The sequence below is a fragment of the Aulostomus chinensis genome, chromosome 4, assembly GCF_037954235.1.
Source record: "Aulostomus chinensis isolate RoL2024-O1b breed Wild chromosome 4, RoL_Achi_v1.0, whole genome shotgun sequence".
Taxonomy (NCBI): Eukaryota; Metazoa; Chordata; class Actinopteri; order Syngnathiformes; family Aulostomidae; genus Aulostomus; species Aulostomus chinensis.
The window spans coordinates 20,576,745-20,595,170 of record NC_141323.1 but is presented as its reverse complement, the minus strand read 5'-3'; the positions used below and the strand labels follow the sequence as shown (position 1 = coordinate 20,595,170).

The window sequence follows — 18,426 nt, the reverse complement described above, 5'->3', positions numbered from 1 at the left end:
ATGACACATACAGGCATCAAACATCTCTTTATTGATTGTGTGGACGATTTGCCGTTGCAGCTCTTTGAAGCGTAAGCGCGACTGCTCATTTTTCCACCGTATCCCTGAGGACGAGCCGCTGATGATCCTGTTTATCTCACCCTGCCCTTGGCCTTGCCCCTTCCTTTGGCACTGTTGGGTTAGAGACAACGAGACAATTTTAGTTCAGTATGTATGTGTGCTTTTACGGATTGTGGGCGGCATGGCTCAGAGGTAGAGTGGCTGTCTGGCAACTGAAGGGTCGCTAGTTCGATCCGCACCTCCCCCCCGCCCCACGTGACCATGTCGAAGTGTCCTTGAGCAAGATATCAAACCCATACTTGCTCCTGATGAGTAGGGTGGCACTTTGCATGGCAGCCTCCACCATCAGTGTGTGAGTGTGTGTGTGAATGAGAGGACACTGTAAGGCGCTTTGTGTGCCCGCTAAGGTAGAGAGGCTAAAAAATTAGTCTATTTACCATAAACATGGGGACATTTACATTTCTTTTAGGCTACAAAATTGATCTCAACCTGGTTTAAAAAAAAAAAAAAAGACAAAACCTTTATTTTATTCTTTTTTTCTCCTGCTTTTTGTGTCATGTCCTGCATGGTGGTTATTAAAAGCTGCCCCTTTACTCAGACATTATTGTCTTGAGGAGCAAATAAAGAGGTTATCTGTAATGTAGCACAAATTAAACATCACTTCAAACTCTAAAGTTACTTTAAAATAAGTTATTGCTTTTCCTGGATCCATGCATTGATACTTCAAATAAAAAAAAAAAAGAGAGATTTTCTTTTTTAAATTTCTGAGGTCCAGACTTCTACTTAGCTGCTTCTTCAGTGAGCTCCTTATATGCTGTTTACATGGATAAAATATAAGACACTAGAGTCGGTGACATCATCCATTCAACCAACTTCCTGCCCAATTTTCCAGATTTTCATAAATGTTGCCATGAAGAAGTAGAACAAGTATGTTCGCATTATAACCAGTACAGTTATCAATATAAAAATGGCTCCCCCCCCCCCCCCACAACGCATATGTGCTAACAATCCTTCAGAAAAGTGCAACAGAAATCAAAGAGGGTGAGCTTGGAGGGAGGGATGAACCAATCCTGAGTCATCATGCTGTGAGGGGTGTTGACACATGACACGCGGTAAATGGGAGACAATGAAGACGGAGTTCTTTCAGCTACAATCTTACCTTTGTACTCATTCACCAATGAAGTCTGACTCACCCTGTTCATCTACCAGACATTTAACTTTAAAAGAACATAGGAACTTACCGGTTGGTATAAAGTCAACAGATGTTTTGCCACTTAACTTTTCAAAACAATGTCCATGGCTGAGACTAACAGGTGAAAATCATTATTTTTACTTGTTTGCAACCATAGGAAATTGGTTATGTTTGTGCCTGCGATAGTCTGGGCTTACAGCTCACTTGGTGAAGACTGGAGAAACGTTACGTACTTTGTATGTGGTAAGATGATGGGACTTAAAAGACCTTGGATGTAGGAGGCAATACTACACCAAAATAAAAAAAAATGTAATTAATGAAAGAAACTATCAGCTCGTTGAAGAGAGCCAGGAAAGGGTTCTCAAGACTCTTTAAGTGAAGAATAAAATGAGATGGAGCCATTTCCCCATTAAAAGCAAGCTTAATGATATATTAGCTGTTTTCATGAAAATAAAAACATTCTCCTCAACGGTGATGACTTACCTCTGGTGGACCTGAACACGAGCCAGGAGCTGATTGATCTGCGGGGGACAAACATGGAGGATCGGCTAAGCACAGACACCAGAGGTACCAAAGAGTGGACTTTGCAGTCCTGAAGAGGGACTCTGAAGGCCGGGTTCGAGCTGATAATTCATGTTGATGTGTTGGGCTTGGTAGGGTATGTCCAAGCGGTTTTCAGGCAAGAGGCAGGGTTCACCCTGGACAGGTCGCCAGTCCATCGCAGGACCAACACATAGAGACAGACAACCATTCACACTCACAGTCACACCTACGGTCAATTTAGAGTATCAATCAGCCTCGTCCTCTCTTGATGTCTTTGGACTGTGGGAGGAAGCTGGAGTACCAGAGAGAACCCACACAGGAACAGGGAGAACATGCAGACTCCACACAGAAAGATCCTGTGCCCGAGCCGGGATTAGAACCCGGAACCTTCCTGCTGTGAGGCGACAGCAGCTAACCACTGCACCACAGTGCCGCCTTTACACGGGACGATCCTCGTCCCAAATTAAGGCCATTCCTGGTACTGACTGCAGCCTAATAACCATCAGACGAAGCCCTGTGAAGGAAGGGCTTAAAAAAAACATCTTCAAAGGCCACGTCTCTTTTAACGCCACAAAAATGCCCGTTTGGACTTTGCAAGGGAGCACCAAACATGGGACATTCAAAGGTGGAAGAAAGTCATATTCTCTGACAAGAAAAAACTGACCCTTGATTGTCCTGATGGCTTCCAATGCATGGCATGACAAGGAGATGCCACCTGAGATGTTTTCTACGCGGCACAATGGAGGGGGCGCCATCATGATCTGTGGTGCTTTTTCCTTCAATGGAACAATGGAGCTCCAGGTTGTGCAAGGGAGTCAAACAGCAGCTGGCTATGTGGAGATGTTGCAGCGGGCATCCCTCATGACCGAAGGCCCTCGTCTGTGTGGTAAATGACTGGGTTTTTCAGCAGGACAACGCTACAATTCACAATGCCCGTCTGACCAAGAAGTTTTTTTCCAGGAGAATAACATCACTCTTTTGGACCATCCTGCATGTTCCCCTGATCTAAATTCTATTGAGAACATTTGGGGATGGATGGCAAGGGACGTTTACAAAAATAGACATCAGTTCCAGACCGTGGATGCCCTTCATGAAGCTATCTTCACCACTTGGAGCAACATTGCCACTAGGCTTTTGGAAACAATTGCATCAAGCATGTCAAAATGAATTTTTGAAGTGATCAACAATAACGGTGAAGCTACTCATTACTGAGTCAGTTTTAGGAGGTTTTGGGTTTTGTTTTTTTTTGAGCTGTGGTCTTAAACTTTTGATCAGCTGATGAACAGCCTCTTTCAGTTAAATTGTTGTTTTCAATAAAATGCCTGCTCAAAACTTTTGGTCACTTATTCCCATTTCTTCTTTTTTTAATTTTGAAGCTCTACTTAGAACCTTCTTGAGTTCCAACAGTGCAAAATGTAAATTCTTGAAATTTTTTAACTGGTCTTAAGATTTTGATCAGGAGTGTATTACATGCTAAAATGATGGTCACCCTTTACAAACATTGAACTTGCTGACCTGGACACATATCAAATACATAATTACTAAAATAAGTTTGTGGTAAGTTTTAGTTTTTTAAGTAAAACACTCATATAGAAGGTAACAGCGATATATCTGTGAGAGTCATGATCTTTGATTTTTCAAGTGCTGTAACTATGATCCAGTCTTAGCTGTTATGTGAAAAGAACAGGAGGATGCAGGTGGTCCTGTGTTTCAAGGTCCATGTTGTCCTGCAGACCACAGCACGTGCATCTGCAGAGCAGTGACTCCAGTGCAGTCCCGAGCAGCATGGCCTTGTTCCTTTCCCTTGTAAGGCAGACATCCAAGCCAAGCCACGTGGAGGCTGTATACAAGGGTCAGACCTGACTTTATTTCTTAAGGAGGCTGAGCTCTATAACAACCAACCCCCCAAACCCACTCCATGCCTTGGAAGTGACTTAACACTTTTAGTCACAGGCTGATAGCAGCAAGGTGCAAGACTGAGCATGGCAGGAAGGTCTTACTACTGGCTGGTCATCCGACTGTTTAATGTATCATAATCATTACTGTACGTACAGTGCAGACCTACTGCTTTTCACCAATTATTACGAGTTAATTTTGAATGTCTACATATTTCATTATGGACAGGTATGAATTTGAACATTGCTTGCATGTATGTGTGATATCTTGTCTGAGAATGTTAATGTAGCTGTCGTTGTTCCAAATAAGCAGCAATATCAATTCAAGAATGTCTTATCCGTCTTATCTGTTGTGATGGCTAGCTGTTTCTTTCCAACATGACTGGAAGAAATTTGGCATTAAAAAGTCATATTAAATCAGCAAAAAAAAACAACAACCTGTAAATGACGGTATAAAATATGTATCTGTACTCTGTGCAGGCCAGTCAAGTTCATCCACACCAGACTCTGCCATCCATGTCTTTATGGGCCTTGCTTTGTGCACTGGTGTACAGTCATGTTGGAAGAGGAAGGGGCCGGCTCCAAACTGTTCCCATAAAGTTGGGAGCATGGAATTGTCCAAAATGTCTTGGTATGCTGAAGCATTCAGAGTTCCTTTCACTGGAACTAAGGGGCCAAGCCCAGCTCCTGAAAAACAACCCCACACCATAATCCCCCCCACCACCAAACTTTACAGTACATTTGGCACAATGCAGTCAGACAAGTACCGTTCTCCTGGCAACCGCCAAACCCAGACTCTTCCATCAGATTGCCAGATGGAGAAGCGTGATTCGTCACTCCAGAGGATGCGCCTCCACCGCTCTAGAGTCCAGTGGCGGCGTGCTTTACACCACTGCATCCGAGGCTTTGCATTGCACCTGGTGATGTATGGCTTGGATGCAGCTGCTCGACCATGGAAACCCATTCCATGAAGCTCTCTGCGCACTGTTGTTGAGCTAATCTGAATTAGTGTTATTTGTGTCCTGTCTATCAATAATACCTGGCATCTATTTGTCAGTCATGAGGTCACATAAAGTAGATATTCACCCCCTTGATTACTTTTGATTAATAGTATGTTTATATTTTAACATTCTTTGTTTGGAGGCTCACTGCTCCTATTGCAATGGCCCAAACCTGTTTGGAATTGGGTAAAGTTTCCATCTGACCTTTGAACTTGTGAGTGATACACTCCTCTCATCTGACTGTGTGTCGGGAAGGAAAAGAGATAGACGCTTGACATTGTTTTTTTTCCCTTCCTCTGAAAGAGACATCCCACGGTCTGATTGCAGGAACATACATACCAGTCTGAATGCCTGATTTGTTTAACTCCTGGATTGACCACATTCATGTGACTGCAGGCATCTCCACACACACACTCACATGCTGCTTGTATCTTAGCGGTCAGGTCACCCTGCTTGGTCTCATGCTGCCTGTGAACTCGCACACTGGCAGCAAAAACTACACAACAACCAAAGGCTCACACTTGTCTTTAACAGTTACTCACAACTTCTGCTGCTCAGTGATTCGGGTTTGGAGCACATTCATCTGCAAGTCAAGCCACATTCATTATAGACAGGTGCCAACAGGCCTTCCCGTCACTTGCCAGCATGTTTTTTTTTTAAAATGATGACTTCTTAAACGATATAGTGCATACGACTCTCATTTCGATCCACAGAAAAATGAGGCTGCAACTCAGTTACTTAGGCAGATGTGTTTCAACATGTCACATAAATGCTTGTACAAAAAAAGGCTTTTGTACCATTTAACAGGACAATTGGCACACGGACATCTTGAGGCGCAGTACCTACATCATATTTCTGTCTCTTCAGTTTCTCACTGAGTTCAAACTTCTCAGCTTCCAGCGTCATCAGCCACTGCCACAGCTCGTTGGCCTTCTCCCTTTTCAGAAAAACACAGCAGGAATTCAGAAACTAAAAAATGTGTCTGTAAGAGCTGTGGGCAATGACTACACCCTGTTATTCCCGCCTTACTTTAGTTTGTCCTCATTGAGATGGTCAATGTTCAGGGGCTTCTTCCTGTCTGCCAGGATCTTCCTTTTTTTTTCTCTCTCCGTCTGCTTCTTTGCTCCCCTCTTGCCATCTTGCTGGATGTGAAAAAGCAATATATTGCATGACAGAGAAATCAGAGAAACATTACTCGTATGCTTGTGTTTGTGTGTGATGACTAACTCTTTGCTGGACACCACCATACTGCTGAGTCATGTTTGTTAGAGCCTTCTTCTTTTTGGCGTCTTCATCCTGCTTCTTACGGGCCTCCTCCAGCTCCCTCCTCTCCTTCTCCTCCTGTAGTACATTGTACACCGTCATTAAGAACAGAGATACACCACCTCCTGGCCTTCTTTCTCCCACCTGCTTAGCCAGTATTAAAGGCAACATCGTCATCCAGTTTTCTTGATTACTACTGTTAAATAACACTGTATATACATTATGTATATCGCTATTTGGACTTGCTACTTTGTAATGTTGTGGAGTGCAGGAGCAAAATTCGTTTATAGGTAATGATTAATATGATCAAAGAGGATTATCAATTATTCTTAAAATTAATAAAGCTTATTTATCAAAATTAATAATAAACAGGGCACCACTGGAGAGTCCGGACCAATAACCAAAGTGTGAATGCAGTTTCAAAAGGTGTTCATCCAGAAAAGTCAATATTTGGGAAATGTTGATATTTCTAGAGTGCTCAATAAAGGAGTGGAAGTCGGCATTTACTCCATCAACCTGCTTTTATCACAATGTACAAGCAAAAACACAAGGTAACCTCTCTTTAAAATACAACAGGATTTCTTAATATTAGCAAAATCAATCTCCAATTGTCATCACTTCTATCCGCTAAATACTATCATATGCTACAAGTACTAACAGATCACACGCAAATATATGTGTATGTGTGCATGAGTGTGCGCATGCTTGTGTGTGTGCCCGAGGAGAGGCGGAGCAAAATGGAGGGCGTGACTCATCACAGTCATGTCACGTTAAGGTCAGCCAGAAGGGGGGCTGCAGAGTGTAATGGCGGCTCCCCTGGAACACATGACTGTAACAAAAGGGGAACAACTGAGCGGGAGATTCAAACTCCCAGATGCTCAGATGTGTGCATGTGTGTGAGAATGCGTGTGTATGTGTGTGTTAGTGGAAAGAAAGGTAGAGATGTTCAGCAGCAGTGCTCTGACGATCGTGGTCGAGGAGCAGTATTTCTCTGTGTTACACAGAAACTCGCTCGGCTCAGCTGATGAGCGGTGTGAGTCTGGACCGTTAACTAACACAGCAAGTACTGATCTCGACTGCGAGTGCTGAGCAATAAAGTTTGATCTGTTGCAGACAGATCAAATCACAGTTCACTCAAGTATGGCAGCACAAAAAACAATAATAAATAAGAAAGAAAAAAGAAATAATAATTTCAGAATACTGTTCACAGCAGCAGCAGACTGTATATGGTCCATGTAACGACAAAGAAAACAGTACAAAACACACTTTAATCATTAAAATCTGCCCAGTGCTACAAGCTTCTTACTCTTGCAGGTGAAGCGATTAGTTTATCTCTCCATGGTGTCCTTTGTGCAGGTGAGGTGGTGTTGGTTAGTGGCTATCCGCAGCTACCATGTCTTCCCAGCGAGACGGCTAGTCTCCGGTGAGGCATCTAATTCCGGCGCACAGCAGGGAATTAGGGCATTGACTTTGAAAGAAGCGAAGTCCTTGTTATCCTCCTTCTTGAAACTACCAGGTTACACATCCACAGGCATCCAAGTGAGAGGATCAATCCGTGGTCTCAGGCCAGGCTATATTGTGTTTTCTTCAACACCCACAGAGAGTGGAAATCAGCTCATACAAATCTGTAGACCTAGAAGTTACTCCCTGTATACAGAAACCTCTTAGACTGGAGCGTTCATCATGTGGGACAAGGCCTTGCCTTAAAAGATGCTGTTGTTGGTACTTCTATCGGCAACGGGTACACTGTTGGTACTAAAGGTCCACGCCAAAAGCAGTGAGTTCCTGGAGTTTCTGTTCTGATATAACTTTAGGTGATGTCACAGTTTGGGACTGGCTGTAGCAGATTTTCACCAATGGAAGCCATGGATTTTGGGGGAGAGCCACTGATGAGCTGGCACTTGCGCATGTTGGGGGTGTCGCTCAGCTGGCTCATTGTCTTCTCCAGCTGGCAACACGTGGTTCTTTAGGCTTTGGATGTGCATGTTGCCCCAGAGACAGTCTATTGTTTAAGTGTAGGTCTCTTTGTAGTCTGTTAGTCAAGTCAAGTCCTCAATTTTATTTATATTGCACCAAATCACAACAAAAGTTATCTCATGACACTTTACAAGTAGAGCAGGTCCAGTACTACACTCTTTCAATGAATCTACACCAACAATTCTCCAACAGCAAGCACATCCTGCAACAGTGGTGACAAAAACCTTCCTTTTAACAGGCAGGAACATCGAGCAGATCCAGGTTCAATGGGGACGGCCTTCTGCTTTGACCGATTGGAGGGAAAGAGAGCAGGAGAGCAGGGCAGAGACAAAGACAGATAATGGAGTAAGACAGATATGCAGAAGGAAAGAGAGGGACAGAGATAAAGAGAGAGAGAGAAAGGATGAGAGACTGATGGGACAGACGGAGATGTAAGCAGGTGGAGCTACGGGTGGCAGCTTGAGCCTCTTCAGGTCTGCAGCCTCCTCCAGCAGCACCTGGGATCTGGGATGCTGGGAGCCCGAAGGCTCTGGAGAAGTAGTTGTGATTTTGAGTTATATAAAATTGACTTGACAACCCAACCTGGTCGACCTATCACTTCCCCTCTGCAACCAGGTAGCAGAGAGAAGCAAATTAGGAGGAAAAAGTGACAAGGACACAGACAAACAGGAAGCAAGCATAGGTTGATAAACCTCACACAATCACTACTGGTGGTAGCATCCACCCAAACATTTTTCAAACCTTTGATGTGATGAATATTCAACCAATAAAACTGGAGAAACTCTGGTTTGGTCATAGCAAAGAGTTTACGTAAACCAAAGAATTTTGATTGGTGTAAAATAGACACCAGAAACAGTTGTAGCATCCTCCTAGACCCAAGAAAAACATTAGCTCTTTTTTGTGACAGGAAGAGGACAGCATTCAATGACCTCATTTTTTTCCTGTACTGAGCAATCTTCACTCTTCCCAACCAGCCAACCTAAACACATCACATTCACCCTGCAAACTTTCACTTGGTAAGATCAACTGTAGGACGTGCCTCGGCCAAACTCCAGTTGCCCCCATGTGCCTGAACAAACCACAATGCCATCTAAATAGTACACCCATCCAAATCTCCCCAAAACCCATGTCATGAGCAGCTGAGGTTGTCAGCACATTAAGTGAACCAAAGAGCAGTAGTAGGGGGTGACTTCCTCCTGAAGTCTATCACCATCTCCTTCGTCTTGCTGGCGTTGATCTGCAGGGCACTGACCTCACGCCAGTCGACAAAGTCCCTAATGACCCCCTTGTGTTCCTGGTTGTTCCCGTCCGATACGCATCCAATGATGGCCATGTCATCCGAGAACTTATGTAGGTGGCAGCGGTCCGAGTTATGTCTGAAGTCTGAACTTTACAGATTGAACTGAAAGGGTGAGAGGACTGTGCCCTACGGCGCCCCCATGCTGAAGAATACCACAACAGACACACAGTTCTGGAGCCTCACGTATTGCGGTCTGTTGGGGAGGTAGTCAATGGTCCATGTGGTCAGCTGCTCATCCACTGCCTCCAGCTTCCCTCTCAGCATTGCAGGCTGGATGGTGTTGAAGGCACTAGAGAAGTCAAAGAACATGATCCTAACAGTGCTCCCCACCTGCTCCAGGTGAGAGGGATCAGTGTAGCAGGTAGATGACTGTGTCATCCACCCTGATGTCTGGTCGGTAAGCAACTGCAGGGGGTCAGGCGCTGAGCTCACCAGTGGGTGGAGGTGGTGCAGGATGAGCCTCTCCATGGCCTTCATCAGGTGCCAAGTCAGGGCAACAGGTCTGAAGTGGTTTGGCTCCCTGGGGTGAGCGATCCTTGGCACTGGAACCATGAAGGAAGTCTTCCACAGTTCAGGAGCCCTCTCCAGACTCAGGCTCTGGTAATAGATGTGCAGGACCAACAAACAGAGCTGGTCTGCATAGTCCCTGAGCAGTCTGGGGCTGATTCCATCCGGACCTGCCGTCTTCCTGGTCTTGGTCCTCCTGAGCTAACTCCTCACCTGATCAGCTGTGAGGCAGAGGCTGAGCTGGGCTGGGGGAGGGGAGGGGATGTGGCTGGCTTTGTTGTGGGTGGATATATGTTTGGATGTGTGGATGGGGGTGAAACAGGGTGGTGTTAGGAGAGTGCAGGTAGCGACAGCACTGCACCAGGAGAGGGAGGGGGAACAGCATGCGGAGGGAGTTTGATGGAAGCTGGGGGGTAGCTGGGGGGTAAGGTGTTAAGTGACCCTGAGTCAAATCTGTTGAAAACAGGTTCAGGTCATTAGCCCACCCCCAGTCAGCAGAGGTTGTGGCTCCTCCGTTGTCCTCAAATGTCCAGAAATTTTGTTCATGTTCCCCCAGACTTCTCAGACTTTGCTCTGCTGAAGCTGTTTCCTCCTGAAACTCTCATTGCCCCCCTGGATCTTATGTTTTAAGAACTTTTCGCACCCTTCTCTGCTCCTCTTTGTTTCCGGATCTGAAAGCCCTCTACTTCTCATTCAGCAGGGCCTTCAGCTCCAGGGTCACCTACGGTTTATTGTCGGACAAACACCGCACCTTCTTGGTTGGCACTGTGTTCTCCACACAGAAATTAATGTAGTCCATTATGCAGTGGGTGAGGGCATCGATGTCCTCACCATGGGGCCTGCAGAGTTCCTGCCAGTCTGTGCATTCAAAGCTGTCTGTCAGGGCCTCACTGCCGTCCTCAGACTACATCCTTATCACCTTGGTGATTCCTCCTGGTGGGGGGTTTCCTCGTCACCATGGGGGTGGAGGTGGGGTGAAGGATTACCAGGTTGTGTTCTGAGTGGCCAAGCGGGGGGAGCGGTGATGAGCTGTAAGCCTCCTTTGTGTTGGCAAACAGCAAATCCAAGGTTTTATTGACTCTTGTGTGGCAGTCAACAGACTGGGTGAAGTTGGGAAGAGTAGTGGAGAGTGAGGCACGATTGAAATCCCCAGAGATAATGATAAGGAACTGTGGATTTGCCATCTGCAGCTGAGAGACAGTGGTGTGAACATCCTCGCAGGCTGCCATAGCATAGGCTGAGGGCAGGATGTAAACAGTCACCACAATAACAGGTGAAAACTCCCGAGCCAGGTGGTATGTGTTGAGCTTTGCAGCTGCTTCTGCGTTGAACTCGGAGAGGGAGTTGACAGAGGCGTTGTTCCTTTAGCTCACTTGAGCATATTTATTAGACGTTACATCGATCTGTACAACCTTCTTCTTCGGCGGCGTTCACGTAAAAAAAAAAAAAACAGGACAGGCACACAACCCAAGACTGAACTTGGCGGGCTCTCCGCTCCGCATCGCAACTGCGACCCACAGTGGTGAAAACAGTACACTGCACTTCAATATCCAAACACATCACACCTCTCACTGCAAACCACGTACACCAAAATTATGTTTCTTCACAGTATGGCCGAACGCTAACCGCTAACAGTTCAATGTCTTTGGTACAGCGCTGCTCCCTCACAGTGATGTGTCCTCGGTTACATCATCTCTCATTCACGTGCATCACCAATCCCCAACCTCTCCTCTTACCGCTCTCCCTCGCGCTCCGGTTCACTCTCACCAGTCGAAAGCCATCCTAAGTTATGACGGAGAGACAAGTCTCAGTGAACAGCAGGAGGCTGCTCAGCTGGTACGCCCACTGCAGTCTGGTTAGTGCTGTCAGCTCTTCCATCTTGTTGGGTAAAGATCTTACGTTACCCATGAGAATAGATGGAATGCTCGGTTTGTACCTTCTCCTCACGGTACTTCGCTCAAGCTCTGCAGCTCCTTCTCCGACGCCGTAATTCCTTTGGAATATCAGGTCGCTTCTCTGCGAGTACCCTCCCATTGCTCCACGCTACCAGCTGATCCCAGTTGTAAACAATGGGGCTCACAGCTTCCGCAGATGTGGTGGCGAAAAGTCCCAAAAAGAGTAGAAGACATGCTGCCACTCTTACTAAACTTAGCAGGTCCATAGTAATAACAAAGACAAACAATAACACGACCCAGAGAGTTGGGAAAAGATCTTAAAACAGAAAAAAACGCAAGAAAACCTTGGCTTGACTGGGAGCTGTGGCAACAGGCTGCCTACTGTGGCGCCATCTTTACCTGATAATCCTCCACCCCAGCTACCTCACTCTGAGGGGCATAAACCAGACACCCTTCCACCTGAACACATCAGACAGGCACGATCTGGGGGAGACTGCTCAGCATTAGAAGAACCAGAGACACAATTGTAGTAAGGTTATAAAAAGGTTCACATAGCAAAGCTAAATTGTTTATCTGAGTTCATGATGGTGATGATATAATTTGATCCTGACAGCTGCTTGTCCTGACACTTGCTATTAGGACCAGAACATTTAGCCTGAAATAGCAAGGTGACGGGGTCCTTGGCTCTCTGATCCCCAGACATGAAATCTGGTTTTTGGGACATGGCATGTCACCTTTCTGACAGGGAAAGAGCCGGACCCGGTGGAAGAGGTCGAGCATTACCAGCTAGATGTAGTTGGCCTCACCTCGATACGTAGCTCCGGATGTGGAACCCAAGTTCTTAAGAGGGGTTGGACTCTCTCCTTCACTGGAGTCGCTCTGGGTTAGAGGCGGAGGGCTGGGGTGGGCTTTTTGATAGCCCCCAGACTCTCTCTGTATGTTGGGGTTTACCCCGGTGGGTGAAAGGGTTGCTTCCCTGTGCCTTTGGGTTGGGGTACGGGTCCTGAATGTTGTCTGTGCTTGTGCGCCAAACAGCAGTTGAGAATACCCATCCTTTTTTGGAGTCCCTGAGAAGGGTGCTGGATGGCGCTCCGACCAGGGACTTCATTGTCCTACTGAGGGACTTGAATGAATGAATGAAGGCTTTATTTCGAAAATGAGAATACAAAAAAACCCCCAAAAAACCCAAATCAAAATAGTTAAGACAACAAAAACAATGTTAATGTAACAAGTTCGAAAAGGAGTAGGAAGAAGCAGATGCTTATTTAATCATGCCCCTTCTCCTTTCTCAGTAATAATAATCATCAGTTGATTTCAACGCCCTGTCTGTACACATACTCACAAATTACAGAAGGTATTTAAATGTATGTACCAACACCTCATGAATATACATATTTACGTATGTACATATTTACAGACAAAAGAAAATAAATAATGTAAATAAACAAGTGAATAAATGATCTGTGTAAACACCTGGTGATCATCAAAACCCTTCATTCTCCCTGTACCCTGCGAAAACCATGTTTTTGTACCGCTTTTTGAACTGGGTCATGGTTGGATATTGCTTGAGCTCCACACCCAACCACACCTTCACTCCACATACAGAAATAGAAAACTTTTTTAATGTTGTGTCGACACGAAGATGTTTTAGATTGTACTCCCCCACTCAATTTATAATCCCCATCTCTGTTAAAAAAACATTTTTGAACATTTTCAGGAAGCAGATTGTTTATTGCTTTGTACATAATTGATGCTGTTTGAAAGTGAACCAGATCAGTGAATTTTAATATGTTTGACTTTAAGAATAATGAATTTATATGATCTTTGTAACCGGCATTATGAATTATCCTTACGGCTCTTTTTATGCAGTAGTGATAGTGATTGTAGTATACATTTAAAAGTATAGGCGGTGGTGGTGCAGTGGTTAGCACTGTCCCCGTCGCCTCACAGCAAGAAAGTTCAGGGTTCAAGTCCCAGCTCAGCCACGGGATCTTTCTGTGGGGAGTTTGCATGTTCTCCCTGTGCCTGCGTGGGTTCTCTCCGGGTACTCTGGCTTCTTCCCACCGTCCAAAGACATGCAATTGGGGACTCGGCTAATTGGATACTCCGTAATTGACCGTAGGTGTGACTGTGAGTGTGAATGGTTGTCTGTCTCTATGTGTTGGCCCTGGGATGGACTGGCGACCTGTCCAGGTTGTACCCTGCCTCTCCCCTGTAGCCGCTGGGATAGGCTCCAGCGCCCCCACAACCCTTAACAGGAATAAGCGGAAGAAAATTTATAAGTATTGCCCAAAACCTCTGCACAGTAATTTAAATATGGTAAAACCAGTGAACAGTGGAGAATGTGGAGTGATTTGTGGTCCAGAATGTGTTATGCCTTGCTGAGTACTGAGATGCTTCTTGACAGTTTATTTTGTACACGTTTTGAGTGAAATTTCCAGTTTATTTTGTCATCTATTATTACACCAATAAACTTACTTTCATAAACTCTTTAATATCCACACCTTCTACTTGCACTTGAGTATCCCTTTTACAATTACCAAACAACAAGATTTTAGTTGACCTAAATTTAATGATAACTTGTTTCTGTCAAACCATCTCTTTAATTTGCATATTTCTGCAGTGATAGTCTTCAGAAGCTCGTTTAAATCCCCCCAGAACAAAAATATTTGTGTCATCAGCAAACAATACTATTTTTAATTATTGATACCTTACAAATATAATTTATATAAAGGATAAACATTTTTGGACCCAGTACTGACCCCTGGAGTACACCACAAGCAATGTCCAAGCATGACGATGTATACTCTCCCAACTTCACAAATTGTTTCCTTCTTACCCGCTAGCTAGTTTGCCAACTAGCTCTGTTCTTTCAGGCTGTGTCCCCAAAAAATCAGCTTCTTAAACCAGGTAAAGTTCAAATCGAGGGTGTCAACAGATAGTCCAAAGGCCGTAATCCAAAATCAGTCGTCACAAAACACAAAATAGTCCAAAACCGAGCACAAAGCAATTACCAAACACACACACGCCAACAAACAAGAAAACCCCAGGTGTTAGGTCTTCTCATCCATCCACACTCAATGCTCACGTAGGAAATGACAGCGTGACTTGGAGGGGCGTGATAGGAAGGAACAACAGGCCTGACCTGAACTCGAGTGGTGTGCAGTTATTGGACTTCTGTGCAAGTCGCAGTTTGTCCATAACTAGCATCATGTTTGAACATAAGGATGTCCATCGGTGCATGTGGCACAGGACATCCTAGGTCATAGGTCTGTGATCGATTTTATAGTCATAACATCTGACCTACGACCGCATGTTCTCTACTGCTGAAGAGAGGAGCTGAGCTGTCAACTGATCACAATCTGGTGATGAGTTGGATCAGGTGGTAGAGGAAGACGCAGACATTGAGTCAGAATGGACCATGTTTCACTCTGCTGTTGTCAAGGTGGCTGCTGGGAGCTGCGGCTCTAAGGCTGCTGGGGCCAGTCGCCGCGGTAATCCCGAACCCGCCGGTGGACACCAGAGATGAGGGGTAGCCATCAGGCTGAAAAAGGAGGCCTTCAGGGCATGGCTGGTCTGTGGGCCTCCAGAGGCAGCCAAATCGGTACCAGCAGGCCAAGTGGTGTGTGGCCGTGGTGGCCGCCAAGGCAAAAACTCAGGTGTGGGAGGAGTTCGGTGAGGCCATGGAGAATGACTATCAGTTGGCTCTGAAAAGGTGTCCAATCTCTGGGATAGAAGTCGCCCAACCAGTCCACATGTGTTTTGTGGATTTGGAGAGGGCTTCCCAGGAGCACCCTGTGGGGGGGTACTCCGGGAGTATGGAGTGGATGGCCCTTTACAAAGGCAGTCTGGTTCGCGTTGCCGGCAGTAAGTTGGACTTGTTCCCAGTGAGGGCTGGACTCTGCCAAGTCTGCCCTTTTGTCACTGGTTCTATTCATACACTTAAGTACAGAATTTCTAGGCACAGCCAGGTGGTGGAGGGGGTCGAGTTTGGTGGCGGGAGGATATCGTCTCTGCTATTTGCGGATGATGTGGTCCTCTTAGCTCAATCAAGCCATCACCTCCAGCTCTTGTTGAGACAGTTCACAGCCAAATGTGAAGCGGCTGGGAGGAGAATCAGCACATCCAAGTATGAGGCCATGGTCCTCAGCTAAAAAAGGGTGGCCTGCCTACTACAGGTCGGGGGGAGGTCCTTCCTCAGGTGGAGGAGTTTAAGTATCTTGGGTTCTTGTTCACGAGTGAGGTTAGGATGGAGCAGGAGACTGACAAGCAGATTGGGGCGGCATCCGCAGTGATATAGGTGCTAAACCAGTCCATTGTAGTAAAGAGGGAGCTTAGCCAAAAGGCGAGGCTCTCGATTTACCGGTCAATCTACGTTCCAACCCTCACCTTTGGTCATGAGCTTTGGGTAATGACAGAAAGAACAAGATCATGAATACAAGCGGCTGAAATGAGTTTCCTCTGCAAGGTGGCTGGGTTCTCCCTTAGAGATAAGATGAGAAGCTCAATCATTAGGGAGGGGCTCAGAGTAGAGCTGCTGCTGCTCCATGTCGAGAGCAGTTGGTTGAGGTGGTTCGGGAATCTGGTGAGGATAGGTGGGAGGAGGCCTCTGGGCCGAACCAGGACACGCTAGAGGGATTATATCTCTTGGCTGCCCGGGGAACACCTCAGGATTCCCCTGGAAGAGCTGCTGGAAGTGGCTGGGGAGAGGACAGTCTGGGCTTCCTTGCTGAGGCTGCTGCCCCAGCGACCTGGACGAACTGGATAAGCAGAGGACAACGACAACGACAACAACAAAGACAAAGACGGCGAGGTGACAATGCACACCAATGGTAATACCCGCACTGAAAAGACGGCATTCCACACTTTGATCAAACAGGTTTTCATCTTTCCTTGAGCTGGAGACAAAATCTTTTTGGAAAATGTACCAACTGCACACAGCCAATGACGGAAGCCATTCACTTAAACCAGGAGGTTTGTTGGTGGTTGAGAGTCTTTCAGCTTATCAGATAAAAAATAAAATAAAAAGAATTTGCAGTGCAATGTATTGTCAAACACCAAAATGTGAGGGCTGACTCCAGTGTGACTTAACAAGCTGCCAGCAACTATCAGGGTAAACCTTCCTCCCAATCACCATCCATTTATATACAATGGGCCCACAATAATGAATTCAGTCTTGAACACAAGGAAAATTGCTGCTTGTATGAGGTAAACACATTTTTTCAACTTTCCGCGAAGATATGTATGACTTTTTTGCAATGAAAACGTGGGAATTATGAAATCATACAAGCCCTGCAACTTCCACTGTCCACTGGACCAGAGGCTGGAGAGAAATGAAAGTGGTGGTCAAAGGTCCAAGATGAAAGTCACTGTATCACCTCACATGGTCGTGATATCTCAGAAACCCATTCGGGAGGAATTTCCCCAAGTTTTCTCTAACATCACAAACCTCTTGCATGTATACTGTTTACCTGTGGTTGCATGTTGAAAAATAAAATAAAAACCAAACATCTGATTAAAATGTGATCACCAAAGAAAAATGCCCCCCCCCCCCCAAAAAAGTTAAATCAGACTCAAGGATGGACTGAAAAAATGTTGGTTGTTAAAGGTCCAGGTCACTGCCATCTCACATGACTGTGATATCTCAGTAATGCCCAGTGTTTGAATTTTTGTTCTGTTTGTTTTTTTTCAAATTTACCATGAAGTCCATTGGTACTGCAGGACTCAAGAAATTTGGTGGTCAAATGTCACGCCACTATGACAGGCTAACTTTGCAGAGGGAAAACAACCTCTCTAGTTTTGTATATATTTCAGATCATAACTAATAAGTTTGTATCAAATGTTGATGTTTGGGGGATTATATCAGTCTCTTTGTGTAGCCAGAGGAAAGTAACACCAGTATATACTTAAGCCCCTCACCCTTAATAGTAAATAAGGTGGAACAACAGTGTGAAGGACTTTCCATAGGGCCATTTCCTGGAAAAAAAAACAACAACAAAAAAACAGGATGAGCAGGAACTCACAGCAACACGAGCCTGTCTCTCCTTCTCCAGCTCAGCACGAATTCTGTGCTGCTCAGCCCTCTCAGCACGGCGTTTCTCCTGTTCATCCACACACACAAAAACAAGTGTCACTGTATGCTGCAGGTTGACGCATCCCTCCTGTCATTGGGAATACTCTCCTGGAACACTTACAATCCTGTTTACGAGAGCAATGAGCTCCTCCTCGTCCTTCTTCCTCTGGATGAAGTGAGCCTGGATGAGGGACTGCAGCTCAGTCAGATCTTTCTCCTGGCGCTTTCTATGGATGTCCTGCAGTCATGTTTGCATGAGCACATTTATGAGAGCGGCTTCCCACAGCCGAAACAAGATATAGGCTTGTCTCTCTTAACTGGAGATCCAAACAAAAACCCTACACCACTGGAGCTAGATATAAAAGGTTGGCAAATTTTATGCATGTAAACAAACACCAGCTGATCACGCTTCAATTGCAAATTCATTCAATTAGTCATGCGCTCAATATTCCACTATGACTTTGTGTTTTGCCCTTATTCCATCCATCCATCCATCGTCATCTTCCGCTTATTCCTACACATTAAGGGTCGCGGGGGGGGGGGGGGGGGGCTGGAGCCTATCCCAGCGTCAACGGGCGAGAGGCGGGGTTCACCCTGGACAGGTCGCCAGTCCATTGCAGGGCCGACATAGAGAGACGAACTACCATTCACACTCACATTCATACCAACGGTCAATTTAGAGTATCAATCAGCCTCGTCCCCAATTGCATTTCTTTGGAC

At 45.6% G+C, this 18,426-nt stretch overlaps 1 protein-coding gene across 2 annotated transcripts in view; it reads right to left on the bottom strand.

The window, feature by feature from the left end:
- Window positions 1-18: 18 nt before the first annotated feature.
- Window positions 19-18,426, bottom strand: part of LOC147262965 (troponin T, fast skeletal muscle isoforms-like) — a 34,079-nt gene continuing 15,671 nt past the window's right edge. For both annotated transcript variants that reach the window (XM_086202298.1, XM_086202299.1), the window contains 7 exons: window positions 17,828-17,944; window positions 17,657-17,734; window positions 5,919-6,032; window positions 5,721-5,833; window positions 5,538-5,628; window positions 1,736-1,773; window positions 19-171 (listed from right to left, as the gene is read on the bottom strand). In XM_086202298.1, coding sequence (XP_086058424.1) covers window positions 132-171; window positions 1,736-1,773; window positions 5,538-5,628; window positions 5,721-5,833; window positions 5,919-6,032; window positions 17,657-17,734; window positions 17,828-17,944 — 591 coding nt within the window. In that variant the 3' untranslated portion in view covers window positions 19-131. The remainder of the gene's footprint in view (window positions 172-1,735; window positions 1,774-5,537; window positions 5,629-5,720; window positions 5,834-5,918; window positions 6,033-17,656; window positions 17,735-17,827; window positions 17,945-18,426) is intronic.